This window comes from Coffea eugenioides, chromosome 6, assembly GCF_003713205.1.
Source record: "Coffea eugenioides isolate CCC68of chromosome 6, Ceug_1.0, whole genome shotgun sequence".
Classification (NCBI taxonomy): Eukaryota; Viridiplantae; Streptophyta; class Magnoliopsida; order Gentianales; family Rubiaceae; genus Coffea; species Coffea eugenioides.
Genome location: NC_040040.1, coordinates 11,930,851 through 11,958,812, shown reverse-complemented (window position 1 = coordinate 11,958,812; position 27,962 = coordinate 11,930,851). Strand labels below are relative to the sequence as shown.

The 27,962-nt window shown below is 36.6% G+C and overlaps 2 protein-coding genes across 4 annotated transcripts; one reads left to right on the top strand and one right to left on the bottom strand.

Moving 5' to 3' along the window:
- The first annotated feature begins 13 nt into the window (after positions 1–13).
- On the top strand, positions 14–11,739 carry LOC113775914 (RRP12-like protein). Its single transcript, XM_027320965.1, has 18 exons — positions 14–568; positions 1,289–1,820; positions 2,192–2,440; positions 3,038–3,129; positions 4,478–4,687; positions 4,771–5,175; positions 6,073–6,251; positions 6,384–6,477; positions 6,563–6,619; positions 7,227–7,361; positions 7,486–7,557; positions 8,584–8,697; positions 8,783–8,944; positions 9,064–9,192; positions 9,442–9,543; positions 9,621–9,700; positions 10,271–10,420; positions 10,705–11,739. Exons 1-18 carry the CDS (start codon positions 71–73, stop codon positions 11,288–11,290), a joined length of 3,846 nt encoding a protein of 1,281 aa, XP_027176766.1. The 5' UTR covers positions 14–70; the 3' UTR covers positions 11,291–11,739.
- A 357-nt stretch (positions 11,740–12,096) lies between these two features.
- LOC113774578 (3-oxoacyl-[acyl-carrier-protein] synthase II, chloroplastic-like) lies at positions 12,097–19,883 on the bottom strand. Of its 3 annotated transcripts, none has more exons than XM_027319139.1 (14): positions 19,151–19,883; positions 18,022–18,218; positions 17,726–17,929; positions 16,961–17,071; positions 16,544–16,639; positions 16,335–16,380; positions 16,172–16,251; positions 15,785–15,853; positions 15,593–15,677; positions 14,606–14,760; positions 14,425–14,505; positions 13,248–13,307; positions 12,686–12,847; positions 12,097–12,553 (listed from the first exon to the last, which is right to left on the bottom strand). In XM_027319139.1, the coding sequence occupies exons 1-13, from the start codon at positions 19,530–19,532 to the stop codon at positions 12,731–12,733; spliced, it is 1,683 nt and encodes a 560-aa protein (XP_027174940.1). In that variant the 5' UTR covers positions 19,533–19,883; the 3' UTR covers positions 12,097–12,553; positions 12,686–12,730. The 3 variants fall into 3 exon arrangements, with proteins under 3 accessions (XP_027174940.1, XP_027174938.1, XP_027174939.1); XM_027319137.1 differs by having other exon boundaries at positions 18,022–18,227; positions 19,151–19,882; XM_027319138.1 differs by having other exon boundaries at positions 12,097–12,549; positions 18,022–18,227; positions 19,151–19,882.
- Positions 19,884–27,962: the final 8,079 nt, after the last annotated feature.

The window sequence follows — 27,962 nt, the reverse complement described above, 5'->3', positions numbered from 1 at the left end:
TCCACCTAAAACCCTAGCGCCACTGCCTTCCGTCACCTGCTGGCCGGCTGGGGTTTCTCACTCCCTAACAATGGAAGGCATTGAAATGGACGACCCCCAATTCCCACACGATGACGTATGCGCTGAAATTCTCTCACAATTCGGCGACGCTGCAAACGAGCATCACCTCCACGTATGCACGGCCATCGGTGCAATGACGCTGGAGTTAAAGGAACAAAATCTCCCGCTCAAACCCCTCTCCTACTTCTGCGCCACCTGTTCTTCTCTCCACCGCCTCTCTTCGGCATCCGAAACGGAAACTCCCGGCCACCTCGTTGATGCCCTAATTACGATTTTGTCTGTCGTCACTGGGAAGTCTAATAACGCGGTTCTGAGGAAGAAATTTGGTTACTTGTCGGACCTTTTGATTCGGATTCTTCGGGTCAAGTCGGTTGGTCCCAATGGGATTGTTCCGGGTCTGAAGTGCGTCTCGCATTTGTTGGCTGCAGCAAAGGAGAAATTCACCTGGTCTGATATGGCTCAGCTTTACGGAGTTCTAGTTGCTTGCATAACCGATGATAGAACAAAGGTCAGCCAAAAATAATAAATTAAGCAATCATTAACTTAAAATTTCAATAAACTTGTTGCTTTTGAGGTTTTTCAACGCCTTTTATGCATTTCATTTTGACCGTACTAGAGTATATCATATCAATATATTGGAATTTTGGTGTTAAAGTTTACTTCTTTTAGTTGTGTTTTCAATTTTTCTTTGGGTGTTTTCAATTGTTAATCCTGTTAAGTTATGAGCGTCTGTCCTTTCAGTTATTGTAAACTGTGAGTAACAAAATGTTGATGGGTTTGTAGCAGGAGCATGAATTATTCAGTAGCGAGGTTGATTCTTTAACTTTGTGTATTAGTTAAGAAGGATGTCAAGTATACTAGGATACAACTTTGAGCATGTGAAATGCCTAGTGCATCTGAATTAGAATAGGTGTTGTCCACCAAAGAAAGCAATAGAGCTTTTATGATATACTGGCGAAAGACGCAAGCGCAATCAAAGTGCTTCAGGGATTTGTCTTGTTATGATAACCAAATTATCTCCTTTCTCCATTAGCTTTGCAGTTACATGGTCGAGATAAAGTCCAGACACTGAAAAGATATAGACGTGTGTTAAAGGGAAAAAAAAACATTTTGCTCTGTTTGATAAGAGGGAAAAACTGTGAATAGGAGTCAAAGCTTATTGATTCTCAAGTATTCATATGTTTAAGACATATTCAGTTGTACTGAATGTTGTTTTTACCATATGCAGGTAAGAAAGCAGGCACATGCATGTCTACGTGAAGTCTTGATATTGTATCGTATGTCTCCACTGCATGCTGCATTGCTGACACCAGCTAGTGAAGCCATATTGAAAGTTTTTGAACGGTCTCTTCTGCTAGCTGGAGGATCCAATTCAAACGTTTCTGAAGTCCCCAGAGGAGCACAGGAGGTTCTGTATGTTCTTGATGCTCTGAAAGTTTGTCTCCCTTGCATGTCTGGAAAGTCTTCAACCAACATCTTGAAGAACTTCAAATCTCTCTTGGATTTAAAACAACCTCTTCTCACTAGGCGAATAACAGATTGTCTGAATGCAATTTGTCTCAACCCACCTGGAGAAGTTTCCCCTGAAGCCCTTCTTGACCTTTTATGCTCCTTGGCAACTTCAGTCTCTTCAAATGAAACATCTGCTGAGAGCATGACATTTACAGCTCGATTGTTAGATGTTGGGATAAGAAAAGTTTATTCTCTTAACAGGCATATTTGTGTTGTTAAGCTTCCTATTGTATTCAATGCCCTCAGTGGTAGGTTATTCTTCTTGTTTGGAAAACTTTAAGTCCCGTCGGTCGTTATTCATATATATCTTCTTGTCATGCTTTAGCACTCTTGGTTTACTGATTTTGATACTTTGAAACTCCTGTATGACTATGAAAAGAAAAGCTAACATGGGAAAGCTCTTATTATTGACACCGTAATCAAGCTAGTTTAGAAAATCCTAAAGTTTGAGCAAGAAAATAAAATGATTTGCTTATAAAGGCATTAATGAAGTAGATTAACGTAGCATAGAATTTTTGTTTTCCTCAACAAATGGTTTCAACAAACCAATTCAAAAGTTTGATAGTAGAAATTTGATCTGTTGTTGGTTAGTTTCTTATGTGATATTTGGCTTCTGCAGATATTTTGGCTTCTGAACACGAGGAGGCTGTATTAGCAGCAATGCATGCATACAAGAGCCTGATAGATGCATGCGTTGATGAAAAGTTGGTCAAACAGGGTGTCGACCAGGTTATGTCAAACGCAAGGCAATCTGTGCCAACTATCATTGAAAAGGTGTGTGCAATTGTTGGAAGATTAGTTGACTATAATTTCTCTGCTGTCTGGGATGTGTCATTACAAGTTATCTCAGCAATGTTCTATAAATTAGGTAAGTGCATTCATTTATCTTCTGTCTACTTCAATTTGGCATCATTTTTTGGCTCTACAGGACAGATATACGTGTTGCTATTGTCAGTCGCCCATAGTGCACAGGTCTCCTGGCAGTACTACATAGCATAGTGCACACAACGTTCCAAGTGCTTATGACACAGTATGAAATTAAAGCAAATACAAATAAATTCTTATAAGAAGTTTCATTGAATCTAATAAAGAGTTGACTATTAACCTATCCCTAATCTTCACAATAGCACAGCACAAATGTATAAATAACACTACACCGGGGCTGTTTCTGCCATGTACCACTTGTAACTAGGATTGCTAATTGACCAGAATTACATAGGAAGGTCTTACCCTTCCCCACAAAAACCAAATTGAAGGATGAAATACTTTTTGTTATTTTATGTACATAGTAAATTTTTTCCGGCTTCCACTTTAGTATGGTATACGTATATAAGCACATAGATATAATGCCACCATCTTTATTTTTCTTCAAGTTTTATTTTTTTCCAAGTATGTAATTCTTATATAACCCAGTGAAATAATGTCAGAAATCTGTACTGATGTGTGGCCAAAATGCATTTTTCAGGCCAATATGCATCATATTTTTTAAGTGGTACACTTCAGAGCTTGGCAGATATGCAAAAGTTGCCAGATGAGGACTTCCCATTCAGAAAACAGGTGGGTTTTTTTTTTCTCTTACACCATTGTGTTATTGGCTTACATACATAAGATGAGGAATAACCCTGGTTCTTTTTGGTTTGAAGATTATTTGGAAAAACTTGCATTTTTTACTCTTGCACTTTTTTGATGTGATGTGAGATAAAAAGGTGGTTGGTAAATGTTTTTGGGGAATACTAAGGTGCGTGTTTGGATTGGTGCTATTTGGAAAAAAATTTTAGGATAATCTGTAGAATTTTTTGCAACGTGACATGTGTGAGTCAAAAAGATGGTTGGCGTGATAGAAAAGTTGTTGGAAAACATGTTTACGATGCAAGCAAATAATTTTTCCAATTAATGTGGTACCCAAACACTCCCAAGGGAAATATTTTCTAAATAATGATTTTCAAATGAACCCACTTGTTTCATTATTCTTCCTTGTTGCAGTTCTGGTCTCTTAGTATTTTGTCTCCTAGGAAAAGTTGTCATTTTTATTTGAGAATTGTGCTGTCCTACAAAATACCTCTGCCCTGAGAATGGACCGCAATCGATCCTGATCATGTGCTAAATTTAAAGTTGGTCATGGATTCAAAGTGAATAGATTTTTGAAGAAGTCTAGATACCTCATTAGGATTGTGCCTCCAATGGAATATTTTCCCTTTTTTGTTCAATGATTTTTTTAATTGTTTCCTTGGCACCTACTGTACCCACCATAATATTCAGCTCTGCAAAATCTGATACAGATTTTATCTAAGTCTAGGTGCCTTAAGACATGATTCTAGCTCATTTTCTTCTATCTATGCGTGTTCTTGGAAAACTTTCTATCATCTATTCATGTGTTTTGCTTTCTCTTTGTTATTGATTGAAAAGCTTCTGTATCCTGGTCTTATATTGTGGTGCTTTGCAGTCGTAACATGCTAACATTTTGATGAATGCAAATATGAGATATGTGGTGCTTACCTTGATTATTTCTAAGAAAAAGCATATACTTTTGCATGCAATGGTGAAATCCTTGGCTAGCTGACCATGAGAAAGCCCCTCTTTTTAACCTGAAATTATTTCTATGTTTTGGAGATTTTAATAGTTGGTCTGATAGATAGAGTCTCAATAAACATACGATAATATGTGATGTCACTAAGTGCTTTTAGTTCTAGCTTATAAGTTATGGATATTTATATAAGCTGCTGGGTAAAAGCTAGTAATGTGCTATATGGACGGTTTCTGTAAAATTTTAGATGAGAAGACTGCCTACGGGAGAGGTAATTGGTGGATCTTATTTGTACAGACTTCTATCATTTTTGCTTCTTTGTGTTCAGCATATGACAGGTGTTCAATTATCATCTGATATCTAGTTTTCTTGTTGATTAAGCTGCATGAATGTGTTGGATCTGCACTTCGCGCAATGGGACCTGAAACATTTTTGAGCATGTTACCACTCAAGTTGGATTCTGAAGTCCTAACTGAGGCGAATCTTTGGTTATTTCCAATTTTGAAGCAATATATTGTTGGTGCTCGGTTAAGCTTCTTTACTGAGTCAATTTTACCCATGATTGGAGCCATGTCACGAAAGTCAGCATTGGTATGATATTTTGATGCTAATGTTCCTTCTAGCCGCCTCCTAATTCGTGTTGCAGAGTCTTTATTTTCATTTGCTTGTGCCAGCTTGAACGAGAAGGAAAAGTTTATTCAGCTAGGAGTATAGATGGAATTGTATACTCCTTGTGGTCCTTGCTGCCATCTTTTTGCAATTACCCTCAAGATACGGCTGAGAGCTTTAGGGATCTGGAGAAAGCACTTTGTTCTGCGCTTCGTGAAGAACCTGATGTTTGGGGCATAATATGCTCCAGTTTGCAAATCCTTGTTCAGCAGAATAGGGGACATCTGGAAGGAAAAGAGGACATGTCCATCTTTGACCTAAGTGTTCCAGAACAACGAGCAATTGCACTTTACAATCCACAAGTTGCAGCCGATAATTTAAGTGTCTTGAGGTCCTCTGCTCGCGAATTGTTATCTGTTATGTCGGGAGTCTTCTTGAAAGCTCCCAAAGATATTAGTGGCTCTATACAGGTCATTACTTCACAAAATTTTACATCTCCGAGTTGTAACTCAGTATTTCCTCTAAAGGTTGCATTGAATGAGGATATTTTTGTTCACATTTTACAGTATAACTTTGAATTAGCTTCCAATTTAAATTGACTGTCCATCAAGTTGTGCAATGTTATGAGTTCATCTCAAATAGAGACTGGAGTATGGTTTTAGAATTGAAATTAGAAATTGCGCTGTCTAAGTCAGAACTCAAGATTGGTTGGCTTTTAGATTGTAGGTTACATTTTCTTGGAATTCAGGGGGTGCTGTCTGTGTTTTCAATTTGAAGATGCTTTCCAAATGTGAATATCCAAACTCTTTAAACAGTGAACTTGACTCTGTCTTGTGCCATATCTCATTTCAAACAAAATTATGGTATTCTTTTTTATTGTGCAAAACTAGGATGGTGATGAAGATAACAATCTTTTTTCTTACGTTTTATCGTGGTACTTAACAGTCTTTGAGGATTTTGAGGAAGCAGCAAGTTGATGAGAGGTTGTTCTTTTGGTCTTTTTTTTAAGCAACACCTCATTCAAAGTATATAGCGTGTTATTTACTTACTTTGATAGTAATTCAATATCTATTTTTTTGTTTGATAGCTTTTATGAATTTTGAAAATTTTGAGGAAGCATTGGTGGGTAACATAGTTCTCAACAGTTAGTGGAGTTCTTAAATGGGTTTGCTTATGCTCTTGATGTCTAGTAGAAATATAATACATAGTTAATAATTTTGCTGTTTCACTTTATGGTATCATTGCCAATTTTTTCCTTATAAATAGAGAAAAGGAAAACTTGTTGAATCTCATTTCCTGAACATGTGTTTAAATCCCCTTCTAACCTTGTCGAGTTTGATGAATTGTATAATTGGTATGTTTTACAGAGTACAATAGGAGAGCTTGCTTCTGTGTCAGAAAAAGAGGTAGTTGCAAGGTTCTTTAGGACCACAATGCAGAAGCTTTTGAAGGTGACTCAAGAGGCAAGTAAAGCGGAAAACTTTAGAAACTCCAAATCGATGCAGGTTGATGACATTTCTGGTGAAAGCTCGGTGTCAACAGCAAGGTGGGTTCTTTGTTTAGATTCTGCAATTGTATGCCACTTTGTGACTCACAGAAAATTGACTGGAATGGATGAGCTGCTATGAAAGCCTATGTTATTTTTGACTTTCTATTGTTTGGTTTGTTGTATGTACAGGGCACAGTTATTTGAATTGGCAGTTTCACTTTTGCCTGGCTTGGATGCCAAAGAAATTGATCTTCTATTTATTGCTATAAAGCCTGGATTAAAGGTCAAATGTCTCCTCTTCTTACATAAATTTCATGAAAGAAGAAAATTTCTGCATTTTGACTTTTGTAGAAAAAAATTGAGTGCAGGATGTTGAGGGCTTAATTCAAAAGAAGTGTTACAAAGTTCTTTCCATTATTCTCCGGGTAATGCTTCCCTTTTCCCCCTTTTACTCTGACTACTCTGCAGCTGGGATCACTATAAAAAAGATCATTTAGTTGTTTGATGTGGTCAAACTGTTTGTGACTTTTTATTTAAAAAAAATAGTATGCCATAGGTGGAGGCTTTAAACATGTATTGCAAGAAAGTTCTCTCTTTTTTATAGCACTTTTATCAAGGATTTGCAAAGGAGTGGTATTAGACTGGTTGCAAGTTTGACCTTCTGTAGTACAAGACTCTGTTTAGATTAATGAATAATCTCTAGGGAAGCAATGGTAGCGAGAAATCTTGACAAATTTTTGGAAACTGGACATATCTTGTTACCAGGAACATTGACGTACTGTAGCTTCTTGGACACTGCAGGGTACATGAGTGATGTTCATTTTGGATGCGAGTACCTTCATTCTGCCCCCCCAACAAGCCAAACAGAAATTAAATCCATATGGCAGCAGGAGGGGAGAGGGGGGGGGGTGAATAACATTTGTGTTTGCTGTGTTGGATATGGATAAATTTAATATAAAAGTGATGAGTTGTGCTCCACTTATACAATTTTCAAATATATGTGAACTTATAAGCCTTCTATTTTTTTCACAGAACTCAGATGAATTTATTTCGAGAAAGCTTGAAGAGCTGCTTAATCTGATGATTGAGGTTCTTCCTTATTGTCATTTCTCGGCCAAGCGTCATAGGCTTGACTGTCTGTATTTCTTGATTGTCCATATGTCAAAGGTGATTAGCAAGATCTTGAAATTCATTTACTTGCAAAAATCTTGTTGCTGAGAATGCATGGAAGAATTGTTTGTCTGAACTCGAGCATGAGAATTTATCTGCACTTCTACACCTTTGGCTGCAGGATTTATCTGGGCAGAATCAGCGTGACATCATCTCTTCTTTCCTGACTGAAATAGTTCTTGCACTGAAAGAGGTATAGCTTCTTAACTGCCATAATCTTCTTTAGTTTTTGCTGTATTTGGTTTGTTGGTTTCCCGACTGATATGGTAATTGCATTGAAAGAGGTACGGCATCTTAATCGCCATGACCTTCAGTTTTCTGTTGTATTTGGTTATTGTATTATTATAAGGGGAGATTTTGAAATCCAAAGTTTCTTGAGTTGCTTGTCTTGCAGTGTCTAATTGAAGAGTTGTTCTTGGTTGTCTTGCTATGTTTTAGTATAGCTTGGTATGGCATGCTGTTCGGGATATTGATGAGGTGGTTTTGTAGCGAGGCTTCACTGGGTGGTTGAGAGGTGTCAACAATCATGGGAAAAATGGCTTGTAATGGTGAATTTTTGGGGAAAGGGGAGGAGGTTCAGGTAGTGAAGAAGGTGTTGTGGTTTCGGTAGAAGTGGAATGTGAGGCATGACTTATGGTACCCACTGCCACTCCAATATACGCAGCTAATTGATAAAAGTAGAATCCACTACTTAGGTTTTAACATTGTAGTAGGGGCTAAGTACACGTGTCATATCTGACAAGTAAAATTATGTTCCTTATGACTTTCAAATTACAATGACTTCAAGTTTTACTTCTCATATCCTTCCTAATTTTAATTTCAGCGACTTCTCTTCCTGTGGTCCTTCTAACATTGGTTTGGAATTGTAAGCATAGTTAATGTTGACATGATCATTTATGGAAGGTTCAATTGTATATTATTCGTAATCTCAAAAGCTACAGACACACTTGGTGATCATGACAAACCTGGGGAATGCAGTTCTAGAATTGGATACTAATTTATAATAGTTTTGCTTGGACAAATATGGTATTACTTCGGATTATCATTCTTTTTTCTTGAGTGAGGGGGGATAAATATATATATATTTTGGGGGGGGGGGGGGGAGAGAGAGAGAGGTTTCTACTGTAAGTGTGTGCACATTCTGTGAAACCTGGCTTACAGCTTAATGCAGTTTTAGATACAGTAAAAAAGTCTCATTTGCTTGTATCCTATCTCCTAGGTCAATAAAAGAACAAGAAATAGAGCATATGATATTCTGGTTCAAATTGGACACATATATGGGGATGAAGATAAAGGGGGCAGAAAAGAAGACCTGCACCAGTTTTTTAACATGGTACAGAATCTTGGAGTTCTTACCTATTGAAATATTTCGATTTTGTCTGTTTTCCATCTTAAAGATGCATATCTTACTGTAATAGGTTGCTGGAGGATTGGCTGGAGAGACCCCTCAAATGATTAGTGCAGCTGTGAAGGGTTTAGCTCGCTTGGCTTATGAGTTTAGCGATCTTGTTTCTGTTACTTATACAGTTCTTCCATCCATGTTTCTCCTCCTCCAGAGAAAGAACAAGGAAATAATCAAGGTTTGCTTTACCAAATAGATAGCTACACTTGTGTTGATGTAACCTTTGTTGTAACCAGTTAATCTTCAGGTTGTCAATCATGAAATACTGTGATCCTCTAATATTTGCTTCTAATGTAGGCTAGTCTAGGATTGTTGAAAGTGGTGGTCGCTAAGTCCCAGGTTGAATGGTTGCAAACACACTTAAAAGGAATGGTGGAGGGCCTATTGAATTGGCAAGATAGCAGGAAGAACCATTTCAAAGCAAAGGTTTGTCTTTCCTTTCCTTCTGATTGCTTCTTGCTTAAATTTGGAATCTAATTTCTTGGTTGGGTAAGGTTCACATATTTTTGCACATGGGAAAGCACTACACATCCTATTTTTGTTTTAACTTCAGTGAGGCCATTTTGAAAACTAAATGAATTTTGTAATATTTTTTACACAAATTGGAAATTTTTCTTATTTTTGTCATTCAACATTACTTCACTTTGTACATCAGACCTGACTTTCTTCGTGCAGGTTAAAATGCTATTTGAAATGCTTATCAAAAAATGTGGTTTGGAGGCTGTTAAAGAAGTCATGCCTGAAGAACACGTGAAACTTCTTACCAACATAAGAAAGGTTTGTTGGAGATTGCCTGAAGAAAAGTGTTTTTGAAAGGCTTGATCAGGAACATTTATCATATTATGATCATGCAGATTAAGGAGCGCAAGGAAAGGAAACTTGCTTCCAACTCCGAGGAATCCAGATCTCATCAGTCAAAAGCTACTACATCCAGGTTTTTCTTTCTTCCATCTTTGTGAGCCTTTGAGCTTGGAAGCATGCTGGTATTACTCTGTTTCTGTACAAAATAGGCATTAAGCTTGTTTAATGTAGAGAGATTTAATGTATTTACTGCATTTTTACAAGAAATTCTAAGCTTGACAAGCACAGAATTAGGAAACCTAACAACTAAGCTTCATCGTTGTGAATTTAGTAAGGTACCACCCTTTGGAGTTTGTATAAGTTTAACTAGGATTTTATTGTTGCTGTAGCCGAGCTTGTTGACTCTGGAAATATACTTTAAGCACCTATATCCAAGTTCTCTCTCTCTATCTCTCTCTCTCTCTGTGGGGCAACCCTAGTACAGGGTTTAGAATTGAGCAAGAATTTAGAGTAATATATGCTAAGGAAATTATTAAATGGACTTGGATAAAAGCATTATTGAAACGTTTGAGCAAGTCTTATAGCTGATTTTAGTAACATGTTGTAACAGTCGTGGTGATTCATTGGCAATACAAAGATAGTATGGTTCCTCACATAATCAGTCGTATACTTCTTTGTGACAAATTTTTCAATCTTTTTACAGGCGGAGTAAATGGAATCATACCAGGATATTTTCTGATTTTGATGCTGAAGGAAGTGAGAACAGTGATACCGATTTCATGGATGTGAAGTCACTTAATGGCCGGAAGATGGACACGTCATCAGTGTCAAAATCCAAAGCATCGTCACATAGGTCAGTTTATGGACATTTAGCTTTTTACATCTTTTTAAACCAAGACCACATGAAAGGTTTAGGATGGCAGTTTCATGCTCGTTAGTGAGACAGTGATACGTACTCCGAACTGTTAAAAAGTAGAATCTGTATGTTTTGATCATCATTAGGTCTGTTTCTGAACCTGGGGTTTCTATACTAGCCAATTGACTAATAATAAGAAGTTTAATATTTGCATTAGAGCGCTTTCGCTTTAAGCTTTCAATTAACAGTAATCTGAAAAGTACTTATGTGCAAACATCTAGGACGCGTAAAGCTACCAAGGGCTTGCAGGAAGACTTGCTTGACCAAGTAGATGATGAACCACTCGATCTGCTGGATCGACAAAAGACAAGATCGGCTCTTCGATCATCCAAGCATCTAAAAAGAAAACCTGAATTGGACGATGAGTTAGAAATAGATGCTGAAGGACGGTTGATTATCCACGAAGGTGATAAGAAACAGAAGACAAAAAGAAATGTGTCATCTGACCCTGACACAGATGAAAAGAGCCATGCAGATAGTCATTTGTCAATAAATTCACGAAATACCCAGAAGCGAAGGAAGACATCCGAGTCTGGGTGGGCTTACACTGGTAATGAGTATTCAAGCAAGAAGGCTGGTGGGGATTTGAAGAGGAAGGATAAACTTGAGCCGTATGCTTATTGGCCACTTGACCGCAAGATGTTGAGCCGGAGGCCTGAGCACAAGGCTGCCGCAAGAAAAGGCATGGCTAGTGTGGTGAAGCTGACAAAGAAGCTCGAAGGTAGGAGTGTCTCAAGTGCACTTTCCATGAAGGCAGTAAAATTGAAGAAGCATAAGAAGAAGGATGGCCAGAAGAAGACTAGGTAGATGTGAAACATAATTTTTTTCAGCCAGTGGAAGAAAGCTGGAAGGTACCGTGGTGGTTTTTTTGTACTTATGCCATGGCGGTCTGCTTTTATCGAGACTAGAGTCGTCAAAAAGAGATGCAATTGTGTGTGCTGCCGGCTGCTGAAGATTTTACACAGGAATTGATTTTTAATTAGCTCCGGCTGTCATTTGGTTTGGTTCATGAAGGATCGAAGGGGAATTTCTCATGTTGGTCTCTGCTTCTATAACTAGAGGCACGAGGGATAGGATATTTTCAATGATCCTAATGATCATACGTGCTTTTGTTTTCGATATTGTACGTGATATGGTATCAAACCGGGAGAAAATGTATTCTTCATGTATATATGCACGTGTTTACAGATAGTTTTGTGGAAAAAAAGGGAAATCCAGCTATATTAGCAATAAAGAATATATTGATTTTTAGAACAGTGACAAGCCAAAATGGGCAAGTGCATTCTGGCTGAAGCATGTCTACTTGATATAGTTATTCATTTATCATCATTGAATTCCAACAATTGTCTTTGGTATTATTGGCATTTACAGCATTTTATTTACTGCTGCAAAGTAATGATTTTGCAGATTTACAACGAGGGCAGACTCACATTTGAGCTTAGCTTTAGTGGGTAGAAATTTGGTTTAACAAGTTCGTATTTGGAGGGATCTGGGGCCTCTACATCCGCCCCTCACCCTATTTTGAAGTAATTTTTCTGACATATTCATGGCCCAAAATAAATTCGGATGTGATGTGAGCACGAAGTGTTCGATTATGATAGTTGTTTGACTTCTTCAATTGCGTCAGTTCAATCAAAAATAAATGCCACAGGCAAATTTTTAAGATCAAAATTTAGTGATACAGGTCAGCAATAATTACTTGTACAGGGAGACGGCTAAACCAAGCACAGGCACCTTGTACTGTCGCAATGCCCTCTAGTTTATATCATCGTCAAAGCCCTACAATAATTATATGCATGAAATGAAGGGAATGTCTGGAGGGAAGAAATCCAATAAAATCTGCAATAGGTTCATAGGATTCAGAGGAGCTCGTGTTTTTCCCTTGAATAGCACCCCAAAAGACCCTTTGTCCGGGCACAGGCAAACATCCAATTCGTTCGGTAAAAGGAATCCAGAGAATATCACTAAGTGCACTGTGCACTAGTATATGATGCATTCTCAGTAAAGCAGCCACAAGAGCCTTGAGGATTTCTGAAGTACTCGAAAAAGTTAAAAAGATTGAATATCTTCCTGAGAATCAAGTTACATACATATCATGTTTCTTGTGATTCACACTATCAAGAGTAAGGTCACCTCTGAGGGACAACCTCAATAGAAATATTTATGAATATGATTATTCCACGTAAACCAATGAGTACATACCTAGAGCATCACATCAGGCAGAATCAAGCCCCCCCCAAAAGAAATTCACTTGTATGGAGCGAACAATATTGAAGAGTTGTGCCCACCAAATCCAAACGAGTTGGACAAAGCTATTTTAATATGAAGTCGTTCTTTCTCCGGGCCAACCAACAGTTTAGTGTCCTGATTCAAGGTATAAAAGCATCGTGTCTTGTCAGACAGACCCCGCTTGGAAACAAAATGATAGCATAAAAAGTACTCCACCCCTAAAGTCCAAAATACGTGTAAGCATGAAATGCATTTTCTTCTTCAACATAAATACAAATACATATTAAGCATTTTTACTAGCAGGATTGGCATATTATGCAAGAGAGTATGCAGGACAGTTATTAAATAGAGCAGCATCTGGATCAAATCAGCAAATGCTATAAGACAACATTTCCTGACTAAGCTAGAAATTGTTCTACAGTAACAGCAAAAACCACCATGCCATAATCCCACCAAGTCCCTTCCAAAGCAATAAAAGATGCTACAGCAGTCACTCCACAAGCAAAACTAGATACTATAAGCATTGTAAACATACCACGTCATCATCTGGGTTTTCAAGATTGATGTTTGGATGAACCCATCCTGTCCTTATAGCCTGCAAGATAAGAAATTCCAATTTATACAGTCAAGCTATTCATTATGGCATCATTTTCTATAGATAGCTCATATGAAAAACATTACTGCAAAAGAAGATGGCAAGAACAAACACTTGATCAAATACCTCAAGTGTACTACTTCAACAAACATAATGATTTCCAAGAAAACCCTTCAACAAAAGATACTAAATTATATATTTCAATTCAACAACAAAGTAGCTCAGGTTTCCAGTAAAAAGCTATAAGAGGTCCCCTTTATCATGTAAATTGACAATTATGGATTGTCTAAGAAGGTTAACATCAGAAACACTCAGTCATCTAAGGCTGCATGGAGTGCTACAAGTTATAGAATTCAAGTTAATGGACCTAGTCCATCACTAGCCTCGTCTGAAAAAAGAATAATAGGAGACACACAAAGCTGATCTTACAAGGGGAAAGTGTGAGTTAAATTACTATTGATATCCTCTTTCCACTCCATGTCGTAGCTTCCAAAGTTCATATTCCTGGACTACTGCAGTTACATACACAGCGTCTAACTTTGTAAATAATGACTACAGCACAAAGTCTGCATCTTCATGGCATTGCCAATGATCAAGAAACAGCTGGCAGAGTCTTGGGTCTCAAAAATTTGGTAGCTTGTTTCTAAACTAAAAAGCAATAACGCCTTTGATGTTCAATCAAATTCTCATGAAATTGTTGGCCGCCTAGTAAGAAGCTTCTTTTTTCATGGTTAATATCCAAAGCTGGAATCATGGCTTTCCTTTTCCTTAGCAGCCTGATAGATAACCTGGCATCTCTTTTATATTCATATCTAACTAGAATTTCTTGCTTCTGCTCACAGATAAAGAAATTATGATACAACTTCAAGATAAATAAAGAGGAAAAATATAGCACTTCCTAATAAGGCAGACAGCATGAGAGTTACATCTCAGTGTTAGCTGCAACCATAAATTCTTAAATAGATGAAAAAAAAATAATACTCACTATGAATGCAGATAAATGGCATTTCTAGCATGCCTATCATCCAAAGCATTTCCACAATCATGCAATCGAATTAAAGTTACGATCCAAAAGACACTCCAAGTTTCTCAGGAAATCATGAATAACACAAGTTACCTGAACGGTAGCAACAGCTTCAACACCCCCAGCTGCTCCTAGCAGATGGCCAATCATGGATTTTGTAGAGTTCACACGTAACTGCAGGAATTGAAAAAAAAAAAATCACAAATCAGAACCATAAAACCCAAAACTGGGAAAAAGAAAACAAATATATCATGTTATAGAAATTGAAAGTAACCTCTCGGTTCTCGCCAAAACAATGAACAAGAGCTTGATATTCCTTAAGGTCTCCTGCGGGTGTGGATGTAGCATGTGCGTTAATATAGTTTACATCTCCCCTAGACACCCCAGACTGAGACAAAGCCTTCTCTATGCACAGGATGACACCAGTTCCTGCTTATGCAAGCAAACTATAAAGGTTAAACCACAATGCCACAGAAAGTTAGTCATACACTGCAGTTAATTTGTGCACTAACTTTTTATTATTTGACCTCCATTTAAGGGTATTTATGAACCCAGCTGTGACTATATTGCTTTGAAGCAGATACAGTTTCCAGATTTTGGGATGTCAAAAGATTCTATCTCATACTCAGATATACTTAAACCAGCATAAAGTGCATCCACACCCACTTGGCTAACCACATATATCAGTTTCAGTAAAGCTCTATGCGCATCTAATGAGAACTTCTTGCCATAAAAAGTTGCAGTATTTTAGCATCAATGTCATGAATCATAAATCAGTTACCAGGAAAATATGCGAAAGAACAAATTTCTACACTGTGACTAGAAGAACATTCACTCTATCATGTCATCCACAAGATAAAACAAAACCCAGAAGTCAGAACTGGCCAACATGAATTCAATTTAATCATCCAATCATCTTTTAGATAAACCCCAAAAGTTTTCACATACATATGATCAACCCTTGGATCTTCAAGCTGCACATGACAGCTTTTGTGGGATTATTTCCACGACTAGTTCAATCCTATTTAAACAAAATATTCAAGGTTGCGTGAGCACTTTATTCCTAGAAGTTACAGCAAAATCAACAAGTACTGTTTACCACCCTTCTCTCAATGATCAAGTCAAGAGGATACACATTCTATGATTTCCAATTCATGTTTATCCAGGAAAACAAACATTCAGAATGACGAAGATTTGTAAATCCTGACACTATCCAATCTATACAGCAACATGCGGCTGAAAAAAAAGCTCAGAAGATTACCTTGTGGATGTGGCTCTGTCATGTGATAAGCGTCACAAGTAAAGCTTCCACCCAAAAACTCTGCATAAATATTTGCACCTCTTCCCTGTCCATTTGGGAATAATAAATCAACTTTGAAAAGGATAAAATGCAAGCGTTGTTGTTTCATTGACAAAAATACACAATCTGAGTAATGTCTCAACCTAGCTTTACCTTGGCATGTTCAAGTTCTTCCAGAAGTAGAACTCCAGCTCCTTCTCCCATAACAAATCCATCACGATTCTGTTAAATAAGAAAATGAAGTTTTTTGTCATGTGCCCAAAAAAATAAAAAAATAAAAAGAGAGTTATTTGTCGTACAGAAAGAAACCCGAATCAGATAATCCAATTAGATTTAATCATATAGAACTCATTTTTAAGGCATGATCACGACATTGGTAAAACTTTTTCTTGGCAAGGACAACACGAACTAGGATTAGCTATCTTACCATCCGCCTTTTTTGCTCCAGAGCTCAAGAAACAACTCAGGACTTTGTTATCGACAGTGTACAATACCAAAACTAACAGAAGGTAATATAAACATGGGATTTGAAGAAATTACACTGTCCCAAGGGCGTGAAGCTTTACTTGGGTCACTGTTTCTTTGAGAAAGTGCTCTACATGCGACAAAACCGCCCAATCCTGTAGCCAATTTTATGACATTAAAATTCAAAAACTTATGTAGCTAAAATTAATATAAATCGACAAAATAATACAATGGGTACCAATGGGTATGATGGCAGCATCTGAGCCTCCACAAAGCATCATATCCTGCATGTTCGCCATAAGTGTAAGAAAGCATGGCAAGCAGCATGATGTTTTATCTCTGTATAATTACTTGTCATAATTATTTAAAAATGATACACAAAAGTAATATCAAAACAGCTTAGATGCATCAAGCTTGACTTCACGATCAATAATGCAAGACACCTACAGCTTCTCCTCTAATGATGTGATTAGCTGCATTCAATATGCAAAAGTTGCTTGTAGCACAGGCAGTAGATATCGAATAGTTTGGACCCATCCATCCCTGTATTCAAAACAAAAGTATACAATAAGAAAGACATCAACCGCCACTGGCCATTTGGTCCAGTGGTCATCACCATTAAAGGTGATGCTGGAGGTCAGGGGTTCAATCCCTGCCTCCCACAAATTTGCCACAATTTGTGGCGGTCTTAATTGACCTTCATCGATGGAGACTGTACTCACATCGAATCCCCTCCCCTTCCCCTTAGACTAGGCTAGATTAGGTTATAGGACATCTATCGTTGCGACAAAAAAAAAAGAAAGACATCAACCAGTTTAAGTAATTTCTTCAGTCAGTATTAAAAAGCATAGGAATTAAACTAACCAAATCCATGGCCAGCATGGCAGAACCCATGTTTGTGGTTGCAAAAGGTACGCAAAAAGGATTCATCTTCTTGTATGAGATCCGTAAAGCTTCAATTGCATCATTGAAAACCTGCCCCATTCACAAAAATTTCAGGAAACCTTAAAAATCAGTTAATAAATTTGGACTAGTGTTTAAAATTTCACACAATCAATGGTAAAAAAGAATTTCATGTCCTTTTTCCTATTCAACAAAGGGATGTGAGAGTCCAGATACATAGTTTATGTCAAAAGTTTTTCTAAGATCTCACAATGACAGAAGCTAAAAAGAGCACTAGTAAAAGTAGTCGTCATTTTTGTTCTCGTATTAAATGCTTCCATTATGGCCATCTCTCTTTTAGCTAAAGAAAATTGTAGAGTGGTTCAAAGGTTCAACTTTCCAGCTTAGAAAACCAGATAGTGCATGAAAACCATTGAGTTCACAAGAACCAGAGCACTGCTTAATATAATCAGTGGAAATGATGAAGGACAGTATATGTAAGAAGGTCTAGATATAAAATCTGGTCAACTCATCTAGGTAACCATCATGGTCATTACATAACATCCTTGTAAGCACTTTTACAAATTAAGCACGTATGCAGCCTTATTACCAAGTATTTAAACCAAACTATGGACACAAAAAGACAGCAATGGTTCCAATTCCTACATGTGGAGGCATTCATGAAAACCCAATATGAGATCCATCAGTCAACTCTCTACTAACAAAGACACAAAACAGAAAATTTACCTGCATCCCACCCATAGCTGAGCCAATCAACACCCCACACTTAGTTTTGTCCAGTTCATCCATAATATCTTCAGTAATTCCACCATCAGCCAATGCCTTCTTCCCTGCAGTCAGCATGTAAAGCATGAACTTATCCATTCTTTTAGAAAGTTTAGGCGCAACCCAACCATCTGTTGTGAAAGATTTGATCTCCCCAGCAATTCTCTGTTTTTGAGCATAAAGATTGAATTATATACCAGTGGTATCCACCCAAAAAAAAAAAAACCAAAAAAACAGAGATCATTAAGATGACATACTGTAGGGAAATTGGAACAATCAAAAGCCTCTATCTCACTTATGCCACTAACACCTTGAAGCAAATTAGTGTAAAATACATCTGGATTATCACCAAGAGGAGTCTCTACACCCATTCCTGTCACAACCACTCTCCTTTGCTTGGTGGGAGGTTTCTTCTTTGGAGCAGCTTCCATAGTAGGCTGCACTGCTATGGCTACTGCTTTCCCTGAAATCCTCCATGTCAATAGATGGAATATAACTTACAAAGAAAAGGGCTGCACCAGAGTGGCTTAGATTGCAGAAAAAGCTAACATCATAACCATTACTGAGCGGAAGTGCAAGTTAACAAGAAGTCTAAATAGGTGAAGCAGAACCAAGCAGTGAATAGCTGCATTGATTCTAAAAGATCACATTTCTTTATGATTTTGAAGGAATTAGCATCTGGAAACCTAAATCTAGTGAACCTATACTGTTATTGCTATGCATCCTCCAATTTAATGGCAGCAACCTTGAATATAAGCCATCCACAAAGCTGCTCTGAGAGCAATTGGGTGGATGTAAATCTCACAGGACAGCATATGTGAAATGTCATTGGCTGCAAGTTAACCAATAGCAGCTCTCTCTTGCAAAGCTAATAACTTGTGCAGTTCTTCATGCATAAAGACTGAATAGCATGTTGCCACCAACCTTCTTCTCAAATACCAAACTTGTGAAAGTAGATTTCACTAATACTCCTATTTATCTAATATACTATATTGAAAAAAAAAGTTCACAATATTCAGATGATTACAATTTTCTTAAGTAACAAATGACCAAAAAAATAAAAATAATAGGAACTGAAGCCTGCCTGAGTTTTTTTTTTTTTTTTCCTTTGGGTTACTTTTTTAAAGGAAAAAACAATGCAATAAGGCCCCCGGCACTATAGGGTCTAACACGAGCTAAGAATCCGTCTGTAATCTCTATTACCAACCCAACTGACAACAGATAAAGCTTACAGTTCAAACCAAGGCCTCACCTTTAAGTCAAGTCCAGATCCCAAACAACATAAAACCCATAACATTTAGCCAAAAGCACTAAAAACCAGCAAAAATACAATCAAACAGGCAAATAAATGGCGAAATTCAATAAAAACACGAAAACGAAGATTACCAGAATGGACAGGTTGATTGAGCTTATTGCGCCTGCCATGACCGAGAGCAAGAGCTCCGTTATCACCACCAGAGAAGAAAGGGGAAGAAGAAAGGGCTAAGGAAGGAAAAGAAGAAGAACTATTCCTGCAAAAGTCAGGGCAGGGCTCAAAGGCCAAACAAGAACTCATAAGATTACGAATTCTAGAAAATTGAGGGGGGCCAGCTGCACATTTGGGCGAAATAGGAACAGCCCTCCTCCTTTTACGAGCAGCCCATTTGGTAAATCGCGAGGACAGAGATGGGTCGGAGCTCATCATCGAAATGGTCGTCTTGGAGTCATTTTCACAAGCAACTGACATGCATGCCGCCATCAGCCATGAACACACCACGGATGAAGCCATCCCTTGACCCCCCCCCCCCAACCCCACCAATAATTGCCAACCACCCACGTGAAGATTATACGTATACCGCTAATCAACCTATAAACATGCATAAAAAGTATCGAAACTTGCTGAAATGAAGTACAACAACGGAGGCGATGGAGGCACAAAAGGATGCTAAGATTGGGATGGTGAGGAGAGCGGATGGGACATTGGTTTTTCGTAAGCTTGTTAGTAGTGTATTTCTGAATCTGAGAACGCTGAGGGAGAAGCCCGGGATGCTGGGTGGTGGGATGTGGTGAATGTGCGGACTATAGAGCTGTCGTTTTGTAGCGTGCGTTCCACCGTTTGGACTGGGAGACGCCAAGTAATGTTGGGAATTAAATAATGAAATGCGAGTGTAAAGACTAGGGACTGTGATTTGTTCATTTGTTGGACAAAATCTGAGTCGTCCTTCCCCGGGGCGGGCAGCAACACGGGGCAACTCACGGCATTGTACAAGTCTAGCTAGGTATAGACAGGAACGGTTGCAGGAAATGCAATCGTTTCTGAAGATTTATGGTCAAGATTTGATCCAAAAAAATATTTGTTTGGATAGTAATTTTTTAAACTGTATTTTTCCTGAAGGTATTTTTCAATCATTTTTTTTACCTCACATATATTAAATTATTACAGTAATTTTTTCACAAAAAATTCAGAAAAATATAATCCAAACAAGGCTTTAAGATTCAAATTATATTTTGTACATCGTTTTTCACACTATGTGTGAGATTAATAAAATTTTGTTCTATAGTTACATATTATTTAAAGTGAATTATACCGTATGCATACAAAGTTACTTTTTGTGCATTTTTACACAAAATCGGCCTGAACAGTTTTCCAAGCAACCGTTCGAGGCCCCGTGTCCCCTGTGCACCTATCTGTTTCCTAGAATTGTTGATTGTAATCTCCTTTCTATTAAAAATTAATTTTCTATACACTGATAGTGTATACATTTTTACCATTGAATGCATGACACGTAATTCGAATTTAAATTTGAAACCCAAATTTTGATATGTGTCATGCATTCAACTGTAATAGTGTTTATACTATCAGTATATATAAGGTTTATTCTTCTATTAATTGCAATCTTACAATCATTTTTTTATCATATAATTTTTATTCGATCTGTCTAATAGGTACCTTATGGACACTCGTTAAAATATATTTTAAATGTTAGATTTTTAAAAATATAAACTTAATTAAGAGAAGTGCATGAATGTAAGGGAATTAACTAAAAAAAGTATATAAATGTAAGAAAAGGTAGTAATTGTTAATGTGTATATATATGTGGTAAGTTGAGTGGAACGGAGGTGTATTAACGAATACTCATTAGACACGCGTTGGAAAAATTCATTTTTATTTATTAGACTATATAATAAAACAAATAGTTGGAATGTAATTAACCAAAAAAAATAGAGTGCTAGTAATATTTTTCGTCTTTTTCCAACTCTACGTGGATTTGAGTTTTTTAATATGATTTCCTTGTTACGCACATCAAATTACCGAAAATAAAAGATAGGTGTGTACTCTTACCTAGTGATAGACTACTAAATCCTCCCCCCCCCCCCCCCCCACAAAAAAAAAAAAAAGAAAAGAAAAGATGGGGTGCAACGTACAATTATGAAAAACAAAAGGAGAGAATTTACAACAACCATTCTTGGGTTTTTTTTATTTAAATTAAGGTCTAGTTTCATATTGCCTCATATAATTAGGGGTCAATAGCTTATTATATGAAAACTACTACAAATTGCCCCTGTGAATACTAACAAGCATAAGTATTTGGCCAATAAAAAGTTAATGATGTCCTCACTGAAAATAAATTTGTCATAATCATTCTCATCTTTCGTTTTCTTCCCTCTTGTTAATATATTTAAATTTATCTTTTCTCCTCACCCTTTCCCATTATAACATACAAACTTTAAAATAATGCCTTTCTTTACTAGGACTTGAATACTAGTTGCAATCAAGAACAAAAAGAGTTACGCATATGGTTCCAGAATTTGAAACTATGATGGTACTTTTTAAAACTGCTGTTGAACAATTTCATTTTGAGAACAAAAGAAAATACCTTTTTACAAGTAAAAATTTAAAATTAGGTATCTAAAATAAACTAAAGAACAAACTCTAAGTGTTAGGAGTGCAACTATTCCTGGTTCGATTAATTGATCTAATGAGTTAGCTAACAAGGCACGACTCGAAGAAAACTCATTGAAGGAAACTACCTACTTGAGGCACAACGAGCTAAACTGCTCCCTCCTGAAATGGACAACCTCAGACAAGTCTTCAAGGTCATACCAATTAAATGATATTTCCCCCCTCTCCCTCTCAACTAACTGGGAGATTTTCAATCCTATCAGAGTATCATAACCTTAGTTGGGAAAAAAAAATGAACAATATGGTTATATTAAACTAATTTAGAGTATTAGGTCCATTTGGATTTTCAATTTTTTTAGAAAACATCTGTAGAATATTCTCAACTGTCTGTTTACTTTACACTTATCATATTGTCACAATATATTTTTCTATAATAATTTCAAAAAGCTCAAACTCAAATAGGATCTTAGCTTTTTACAAAGGTATAAATAAATTAACAAAGTGTTCGAACATAAAGGGTTAACATATACGGTGTTAGTAATTCTGGCCTCCCAATTATACGCTTGTAAATTGTTCAAGTACTAAACGGCTATTATTATCGAAATAATCAAAAAACACGAATTTATTATTTAATTGTCTAAGTTATATGTATCAATCACATCATATTGCACGCTTAGTGGCACATCAAATAAAGTCATTCCAGAGTAGATGCGCTATGTGACGACGAGTGGTGCTTTTCAATTTTCACGTGTTACATGCTTTATACATACTATCTCTTTTAAGTGTTGCTATTAATTATGACTCTATGATCCATCCTTCCAAAACTTTCTCTTTTTTTTTGTTCAATTTTTAACTAATAACTCAACAAGTAGATCATTTTAGAAAGTGGATTGTTTGATCCAATTTTATTGTCAAAAGCAGAAATTTATTCTTCTGTAATATTTCATCTACATCCGGATGTTGTGTTACAATCTATCTATGTCAATGTATCTATTCACCATTTTACATTTTCTAAAAGGTTTGTAATGCTCATAGGGCCTGACGCATGTCTAACAAACAATAGCACTACCAATGTCTTTTTTTTTTTTTTTTTTTTTTTTTTTGTTGTCTATGTAGGAGGTATCCAGGCTTCGGGTATGCCGGACCCGACTAATCCTCCTACGGCTCAAGAAGAGAGGCCCCTTCTCCTTGAACCGATAACCCTAGGACTCAATCCCTGATCCTTGATGGGGGAAATGGACAACGGATTCTAAGGAGCTTCCGTGATCAATCGGGTTGCCCAAGTGGGGCTATAGCACTACCAATGTCACTTCGTTACTTTTGAAATACAAAGTTAGTTATGGATACAAATTTCAAATAATGACTACTACCAGTCCAATGTGTATCACGCTTTCAGACATCTGTATATTGTCGACCTAAATTTAATTAGTTAATTAGTTAGTTGTCACTTATTTCCATATTTCTTTTAAAATTACGTTTAACAAAGTTCTTTCAGACATCTGTATATTGTCGACCTAAATTTAATTAGTTAGTTAGTTAGTTGTCACTTATTTCCATATTTCTTTTAAAATTACGTTTAACAAAGTTCTTTCAGACATCTGTACAATTTTTTTTTTTTAAAATAGAACCGATAAAATAGTACTATCACATCCAATCTATTTGCAGTTACTTAGTTAATTAGTTAGTTAGTTATCACTTATTTGTAGGTTGCTTTTAAAATTACGTTCACCAAAGTTCTATCACATATTTCTACAAACTTTACATGTACAAATTTTTTCACATCATTGAAAATATCAAGGACAATGACACAAAGGATATGTAGAATGAGTAATGCACCATATGCAATTTGGAAGTACTTACATGTTATGGAAAAATGGTTTGCATTAATTACAATGATGTCATAAACACAATGTCCAGGCAAAATGGATTACTATTGTAGAATATTTTGAATATTAATTTAACAATTAATATTTATTATATCTCATAGAAATAATAACTTTTATATTTTTATAACAAAATTTGCATCAACATTACTATTAGGGATTCAATTGGCCACATACAACTTAACCTTTATGATAAATAAGCAGAAATGATCCTCTGTTGCTTTTCAGCTTATTTAAAAGAGCTGAAACTAAAGATAATTTCTATCATACAAAAATCAATTGTCACTATTTTACAGCATAAATCTTACATTTTTACACTTTTTCTTTTTTTACTTCAGGAAAAGTGTTGCATGATAGTACTTCAATACATGCAATCATGCAAAGATCGTGTTTACTATCCAACTCCGTCCTCAAAGTACAATTCGATCACTAGATCCTCCCCCGTCAACGCGACATGTTTGAAGATTAAATGGTGCGAAGGAAGAATGCTTGCATCTTTTGATAAGAATCACAAATTCCGACAATAATTAATTTTTGTATATCTTTCCCAAGCCTCACAATCCATTTCATAGGGAATTGCATTTAATTCTACACAATCGAGATAGCTTTTCATTAATAATATAATGTTAAATACTTTATTCCAAAATTATAATTATTTGCACAGCACGGGGATTAATGGTAGCATGCAGAAAAAGACTCCCATACTATACATAATAAAAAATAATAATGTCTATCAATTTAGATACAACCATTGAGGTACTGGGAGGATTGAGAATGCGAAATAACAAGCATCAAACTGGTTTATTTAAATAAGTGTGTTATTAATTGCTTAAGTACCTGAGATATCTTCACAGAAAACCTGCCGGGAGAAAAAATTCACCCCGAAACCTGAAATGATCGACCGACATTCCGGCCTGGCACCTGCATGCAGAGCAAGAGAATGTCTTTTACCCATTTCGGCTCCCATTCGGTGCAGCTGATGGAGCAAGCTTTGTCCATTCCTCATTCTTAAATTTTGCAAATCCTCAACACCAAGAAGAACAAAGGATAAAATTGACTCTCACCAAAAAACCCAACTAAAATTTAATCCAGACTGATCTGTTGTGGGTTCGTCTACTTTTTATCCTCAGTGGCACAACAAGGTACGAGGTGAACCCCGTATTTAAAAAAACAAAAACAAAAAAAAAAGAGTGTAACAGTAGATGCTACTTTTTTTTCTAGCCTTAAGTTGGAGAGTTAAATGTTCAGTGATTAGAAGAGGATAGGGCTAACTCATGCTTCACAAAAATTGAATTGGAGCCGTCAACTCCAAGATAGAGCCATTTTCAATTGCCCATGCATGCAATTAGCGCGACTACGCATAATGCTTTTCATGTGGGTAACGTGTGTAATGTGTTCTTCTGTTGTTGTAGTGTTTCATTTGCCACTTAACCACTAGGATTAAATTAATTCAACGGTGGCTGGAGAAAGATTATTCTCAGTGCACTCTTCGCTATCAGGTTCGTGATTTCAATTATAGACTAACAGCACCCTTTTTAACTTACATATATCACACCAAAAAAAAAAAGTGTTACGTTATTTTTTTCAAATAATCCCCTATCTAAATATTTTCTTGCCTGACTTGAAGATAATTGAACAAATCTTTGTTTGGAAAGCAATTTTTCAAAGAAAAATTGTTATTTTTTTCGTGAACACATTTTTCAATCACTTTTTTACCTCGCATTTATCAAATCGCTACAGTACAAAAAATTCAGAAAAATACAATCCAAACAAAGCTATTAATTTATTTTTTTTGTAACAGATGTCTAATTGTTATGATATTTAAATCACACTCGACCTCTCTTATGAATACTCATACTAATAATTATTATTGTCTCTTAGATTTACATACTTTCTCTGATTTAACTTCTTTTTTTGGGTGAAAATTTTGATAGTTATTGAACTCTTAAACGTGTGTCCAATGGGTGCAAAAAAAAAAAAAAACTAGTTTAAGCATAGAGGGCAGCTGTAAACCCCTTACTATTTCGTACTATCTGATTCTGGGAACCGTGTGAAGTTGAATAAGAGCCCCAGCACGTGGGGTAAAAGTGCACATGTAATCGAAATTCATGGAAATGAAAAAAACAAAGTTTGGAGAGTTTTCCCCCGCCGCAAGGAGTCGAACAGGATTAATCGCAGACCGTAAAACGGATCCGACACCTATGATTTATATAAAAAAAAATAAAAATAAGTGCAGATGTAACGTAGTCCTAGTGAGATTCCAGAAACGGTTCTCTCTGCTACTCTGCTATAACCATCAGATGACCTACCACAATATTTAATCAGTCTAGTACTGTTTAATTAATGGGGATGACTTGTCGTTTTAGCCCTCCACGTTTTATCCAAAGCTATTATTGTATTATTAAAATTTGCCTATTCTAAATTATGAATTATAGGACAAGTTGAACCTGGGATCGTATTTTAGCCCTTTGTTACCGTTCGGTCTTTACATTGAGGAATATGCAATTCCGATATTCTTCTTGTCAAAAAAATATTCCTCTTCACTATTTAATGTTTCGTACTAAAGAACTAAATGAGACTACCCAAAAGGATAAGATAGCTGTGACTGACTGAGTTCCCTAACCTTGCTGTCTCACTTTCAAAGTTTGTTGGGTCTATTCCGTTATGGCTTATGTCTTTTAAGGCCTCCAAAAATGAAAAAAAAAAAAAAAAATCCTATCAAATTCGACCAAACCCATCAACAAGGAGGTACCACGTAGCCTAGAACCAAAAAGGGCAACAAAAAAGACCACACGAGAGACCAAAAGAACGCATGTAATTATTATAAAGATTGCATAAGACATGATGTTCCCTTTGATTGTTACCGTTCTGTAATAGCAATTAATGCAAAACTGAAATACGAGAAAATTTTAGGTGAGTTTCGTTTTTAAGACTCAATAGTCAATCTTGTGGACGGTAATTACTACTACTAGTTGGTACAATCAGTGCAACGTAATTAGGGGGACCAAAAAAAAAAAAAAAGGTGGAGTCTCGACTCTCTTTTTTTTTTTCGGAGAAAATAAATCTATTCTATCCTACATTAAGGGGGAGGGGACGGATCTAAGGAGGTCCAGGAATAATTCGGAGGGAATTGAACCACCACCGGATCAAACGGGTGCACAACACACCCGTCTGAATTTTTTTAGAAACAAGCCACTGAAATGTGATATTTTTGGTGGGAGGCAAGATTTGAAACCTTGCTAGGAAATTGGGGTGGCCACCCAAAGGCTGGTGGTTGGAGTCTCGACTCTCGACTGGCGAGATTATACACCAACCAAATTGAAAAATTCTAGCAAGGAAATTGGGGTTGGTCTGTAATTGGTAGCCGCGACTCAAAGGAAGACTTTTGCAATAGTAGAAATTATTAAAATCCAAACCAAACGTACGTCCTGTCCTTCCGCAGTTTAGATGTCCCACCAAACGCATCTAACGACGGTAAACACGAACCGATCAACACGCGTATGCAAACTCCTTTTTTTTTTTTTTTTTGTGGAGCTTAGTGTCGGTTGAAAATGGTTTTGGTTTGGTTCTCTCCAATTCCAAGTTCCAACCACTGTAGAATTTAGCAAATCGCCTTGTTTGGGTTATGAATTTTTGAAACAAAATTTTTAGTTTCTTTTTTTTTAAAAAAAATATTTCTTATATAAATTTTAATCACTTTTTTATTTTATATCTATCACTACGCCCTAAAACAAAACAATGCTACAATAAATTTTCATAGAGACGGTAAAAATGCAATTCAAACGGGCTCGTCGTTTATCATTAATGCAACATACACGTCCAACGAGTTTTACAGCAAATTGTTTGACAGCTTCTAAGGAATCTGGTTATTTTTTTAATATTTATGGGAGTCGTCTGACAAATGAATTTTTTGGGTGTTTGTCTAAAATTATACTGTAACTTACTGTAGAAATTGTAAAAAAATTTTTTGAAATGTATAAACTTTTGAATATTTTGAAGTGTATGGTTTAAAAATTTTTGAAATTACTATTGTTAAAAACTTTGTAACAGGTAAACTTGGTCAAAAATTTACTTGACAAACAAGGCCCAAATTATTAGCGCTGCACGAGCGGGCTAGGCCTAGGCCGAAGATTCGGACACTGTTGAGCGAGATCAGCACAGGGGATCACCTAGACCTAGCCTAAGAGCCTTCAAGGGCAATAATGTTACTAGCCCATTTCCTCTCGCAAGCAGCCGGGCTCCATTTGATGTAAAACTTGACCTCAAAGTCCCAAGCTTTTTTATTGCACTGACTAGGGCTGGAGCTGAACCAAGTAGCTCGACTTGAGCTCGCGAGCTACTTGGTCAGCAATTCGAACTCGAGCTCGGTTGACCAAGTTCGAGCTGCTCGTTAGAACTATCGAGTCGAGTTCGATCTTGGAAATATGATACT

Coding starts and splice junctions, on each gene's coding strand:
- LOC113775914 (XM_027320965.1), top strand. CDS start 71: ATGGAAGGCATTGAAATGGACGACCCCCAATTCCCACACGATGACGTA. Junction 569..1,288: donor TAACCGATGATAGAACAAAG/GTCAGCCAAAAA, acceptor TACCATATGCAG/GTAAGAAAGCAGGCACATGC. Junction 6,478..6,562: donor CTATAAAGCCTGGATTAAAG/GTCAAATGTCTC, acceptor AATTGAGTGCAG/GATGTTGAGGGCTTAATTCA.
- LOC113774578 (XM_027319137.1), bottom strand. CDS start 19,532: ATGGCTTCATCCGTGGTGTGTTCATGGCTGATGGCGGCATGCATGTCA. Junction 13,308..14,424: donor AAGCTGTTGCTACCGTTCAG/GTAACTTGTGTT, acceptor CTTATCTTGCAG/GCTATAAGGACAGGATGGGT. Junction 12,848..13,247: donor AAAACCCAGATGATGACGTG/GTATGTTTACAA, acceptor ACCTTGAATCAG/GACACTAAACTGTTGGTTGG.